At 64.3% G+C, this 3,734-nt stretch overlaps 1 protein-coding gene across 1 annotated transcript in view; it reads right to left on the bottom strand.

Moving 5' to 3' along the window:
• Positions 1-71: 71 nt before the first annotated feature.
• OBSL1 (obscurin like 1) overlaps positions 72-3,734 on the bottom strand; it is a 15,314-nt gene continuing 11,651 nt past the window's right edge. The window contains exons 16-25 of the mRNA XM_026852801.1: positions 3,456-3,722; positions 3,028-3,297; positions 2,679-2,945; positions 2,111-2,377; positions 1,645-1,757; positions 1,328-1,481; positions 1,066-1,227; positions 806-910; positions 410-676; positions 72-154 (exon numbers count right to left, since the gene is read on the bottom strand). Coding sequence (XP_026708602.1) covers positions 147-154; positions 410-676; positions 806-910; positions 1,066-1,227; positions 1,328-1,481; positions 1,645-1,757; positions 2,111-2,377; positions 2,679-2,945; positions 3,028-3,297; positions 3,456-3,722 — 1,880 coding nt within the window. The 3' untranslated portion in view covers positions 72-146. The remainder of the gene's footprint in view (positions 155-409; positions 677-805; positions 911-1,065; positions 1,228-1,327; positions 1,482-1,644; positions 1,758-2,110; positions 2,378-2,678; positions 2,946-3,027; positions 3,298-3,455; positions 3,723-3,734) is intronic.

Genomic DNA, 3,734 nt, shown 5'->3' with positions numbered 1-3,734 from the left:
AGAAAAAAAAAAAAAAAAAGGTGTTTAATGCAGAGCCCTGAGGCCAGAGAAGGCTGGGATTGGTGTCCGTTTGTCCGTACATCCCAGGGGAAGCATGTCCCCGTATTCCAGCAGCAGCAGCCGTCTGTCTGTGTGCATCCTGGCTCCTAGCTCCCTGCGGGGGCAATGAGCATCAGGGAGAGCAGCAACATCCTCGGAGCTGGTGGGGCACCCAAAGGTGGTGTCCCAGACAAGGGGGGCACAGACCCCTGGTCCGATATCCAGGCTGCTCTCCCCACCCCAGTGCTCAGACCTCTGCAAGCAGTAGGGCATGGGGACAGGGCCCCCGCTGTCCTTCCGCTGTGAGGCGTGGTGACACTGCCAGCCCCCAGTGATGTGTGTCCGTCCCCCACCCCGGGTGCCCCCTCACCCTCCACGAGGAGCCGGGCGGTGGAGCGGTCATCGAAGGCGTCGCAGGTGTAGGAGTCCTCGTCCTCGGGGCCCACGCGGTGGATGATGAGTGTGCGGTAGCAGTCCAGATTGCAGATCTCGTACTTGTCACTGGCAAATATCTCGGTGTCCCCGCGGAGCCAGCGCACCCGGCCCCGGGCATGGGACACGGTGCACTCCAGCGTCGCCTTGTGCCGTGCCAGCACCGTCTTATCCCGCAGCGGCTTCACAATGCGGATGGGCAGTGCTGGCAGGCGGAGGGGAGCCGTTGACATCGTGGGGTGAGCAGGGTCCCATCAGGACCCTACGAGCTGACCTGGGTGCACCCCAGCCCTGGCACTGGAGCCCGACCAGCCCTTGCACCCCATGCTGGTACCTTCCACCCGCAGGCTGGCCTCTGAGACAGCCGCCCCAGCTGCGAAGCAAATGAGTCCCGCGTCCTTGGGGTGCACGCCACAGAGCAGCAGGAAATGCCGGGTCCCTGGGGAGGGAGGGGCTGGCTCAAGGGGATGCTGATGGGCACCCATGGCAGGCAAGGGGGCAGAGACACCCCCCCCCTTTTTGTTGACATAAACTCCCCTATGAAGTTGTCCCCTTCCAGCCCCAAAACGGGTGTGAGGCCACCTGCACCCCCACCTTCTTGCCGTATCTTCACCGTGCTGGAGACCTTAATTTTCTCCCCGTCCCGGAACCACTCGCCCTTCACATCCCCATGTGATGCCTCACAGGTGAAGATGGCGTTGTCACCCTCCTGTACCTGGGTGTCCTGCAGGTCCTGCACGATGCGGACCTGACGCTCTGCGGGTGAGGATCAAGGTGACAGGGTGACCAAGGGTGAGGGGTAACAGGCGGCGCAGGGTTTGGGGTGTACATGCCCCCAGGAGCTGTGTGGCTGTACCCTTGACATGGAGCATGGCGGAGGCCCGGCAGTCGCCCGCATCACAGGTGTAGATGCCAGCGTCAGCCGTCTCACAGCGGCTCAGCTGCAGGACGCGGCGCCGACCCGCTGAGTAGATGCGGCAGTTGGGTCCCGGCCGCAGCTCCTGCCCATCCTACCAGGGGAGAGCGTGTTCAGGGGTGCAAGCAGGCAGCACCCCCATGCTACGTCCCCCATCTCCCTTGCCCCCAGCCCTGGCAAGGGAAGGCAGCAGGCAGGGGGCTAAGTGGGGAGGACACTGCTGGGTGCTGCTCAAAGCGACTGGGGTGAATCCTCACCTTGAACCACTTCACCTGCGCGCTGGAGCGAGACAGCTCACACTCGAAGCTGGCAACCCCTGTCTCTGGGACCCCCAGGTCTCGTGGGACCCTCACCATAGTGACTGGAGGCTCTGAGGGGGAGGACACAGGGCAGGAAGGTTTGGAGGGGAAAGACATGGGCTTGGGGTGCAGGGATGGGGAGCTGTGTCTGGGACATCTCGGCATGGGGTGAGGGTGGCACTTCCTGGGGCACCATCATAGGCAAGCACTCATCACTGGTGTCCCAGCTGGCTCTGGACCCAGACCCTGGCCAGGGGGTCCCCACTGCTCAGCTCACATCTCTTCCCTGGGGACAGGGGGACACCTGCCAGCATGTGCCCAGAGTGGCCCAGCTCAGCCCTGGCATCTGCCTCAGGACTGAACAGCTGCAGGATGGGCAGCACCAGTGCCATGCGTGCCCCTAAGCCTGCCTCGGCAACCGTACCCCGCACAAGCAGGCGGGCGCTGCAGCGCAGGGTGTCAGCAGTGAAGGTGACGGTGCCCGAGTCCTCCAGTGACAGCCCCTCCAGTGTCAGGCTGTGCCCACAGCCCATAGTGCTGATCCGGCACGTGCTGCTGGGCTTCACTCGGATGCCGTCCCGCGTCCAGACCCCGGGCACACCAGGGTGAGACAGCTCCAGGTGGAAGGTGGCTGTCTCCTTCTCGAAGGTCTCCACATCTGCCAGTGGCATCTGGATTGACACCTTCCGGGCTGCAAGGGACCCGTGTCCGTGAGCAGGTGCCCGCTCCACCTCAGAGCCCCTAGCTCCCTAGCCTGTGCTTGCTAGAGCAATCTCCTAAATACAGCCCTTTTTACCAGGCTCCCACCCCTGCCCATCCCCAAGCACAACACTCACCTCTCTGCTCACCCACCCCTTCCAGCCAAGTCCCATCTCCGCGCACAGTCCCTCCTCCAGCCAGCAGTGTAGTTGCAGCAGGCAGGTGCCCTCCCTGTCCCCATCCCCATCCATCGCCATGCCACTCCCCATTCCTGTCCCCAGCGTGGTACTCACGCTCCACGCAGAGTTTGGCCTGCGTGCGGTCGTGCAGGGTCTCGCAGCGGTAGGTGCCATGGTCAGCAGGGCCGAGGCAGCGGATGGTGAGGGTGCGCCGACACCCCAACTCCTGCAGCTGGTACTTGCTGCCCGGCTGGAGGAGGATGCCCTGCTTCAGCCACTGCACCTCGGCGGCCTCGTGGCTCACCTCCACCTCCAGGCACACATCCCCCTGCTCCTCTGCCACCTTGTCCCGCAGCTTCCGCACGAACAGCACCTGCGCCTCTGCACAGCCCATGCGCCTGGTCAGCAGCTAGCCCTGGGACTGTGCCCTGGGCTGTGCCCCAGCCAGCTCCTTCCCCCTCACCTTGCACACTCAGCCGGGCTGTGCTCACCAGCCCCTCGGCATTGGCTGTCACAGTGCCTGCATCACCTGGCTGGCACTGCCGGAGGGTAAGGCTGTGGCACAGCCCACTCCTTGTCACCAGCAGCCGCTTGCTGGGGACCATGGGCTGGCCATTCAGCTGCCAGATCATGGCCACATCCTCAGGGGACACCAGGCACTTGAAGGTGGCATCCTCCCCTTCCAGCACTGTCAGGCTCTGCAGCTCTGTGATGATCTCCACCACCCTGGGGACTACAGACAGGGCGTTGAGGCATGGCACTGGGGACACCCCATCCTGCAAAGTCACTGAGCATCCCCTCAGCCCCCTGCCATCACTATGCCCAGGTTCCCCACCACCCCCATGGCACAGGGGTCCCCAGGGTGGTGGCCAAGTTTTGGGCACAGCTCACCCTGCACTGTCAGTGTTGCCAGTGTCTGGTCATCATTGGACTCGCAGCAGTACTCGCCGGCATCCTCAGGCTGTACGCGGCTCAGCACCAGTGAACGCTCTCGCCCCTCTGCCATCATCTGCCGGCGAGGGCCGGGTGCCAGCGCCCGTCCATCCTTCCGCCACACCACGTCGCCCCGCGCCTTGCAGAGCTCACACCACAGCACCGCCCGCTCGCCCTGCTGCACTCGCACGTCTGACAGCCCGCGCAGGAACTTCACCCGCAGCTCTGCACGGCCAA

This window comes from Athene cunicularia, assembly GCF_003259725.1.
Source record: "Athene cunicularia isolate RWA chromosome 7 unlocalized genomic scaffold, athCun1 chr7_part1, whole genome shotgun sequence".
Lineage (NCBI taxonomy): Eukaryota > Metazoa > Chordata > Aves > Strigiformes > Strigidae > Athene > Athene cunicularia.
This window is presented reverse-complemented; position numbering and strand designations above follow the sequence as displayed.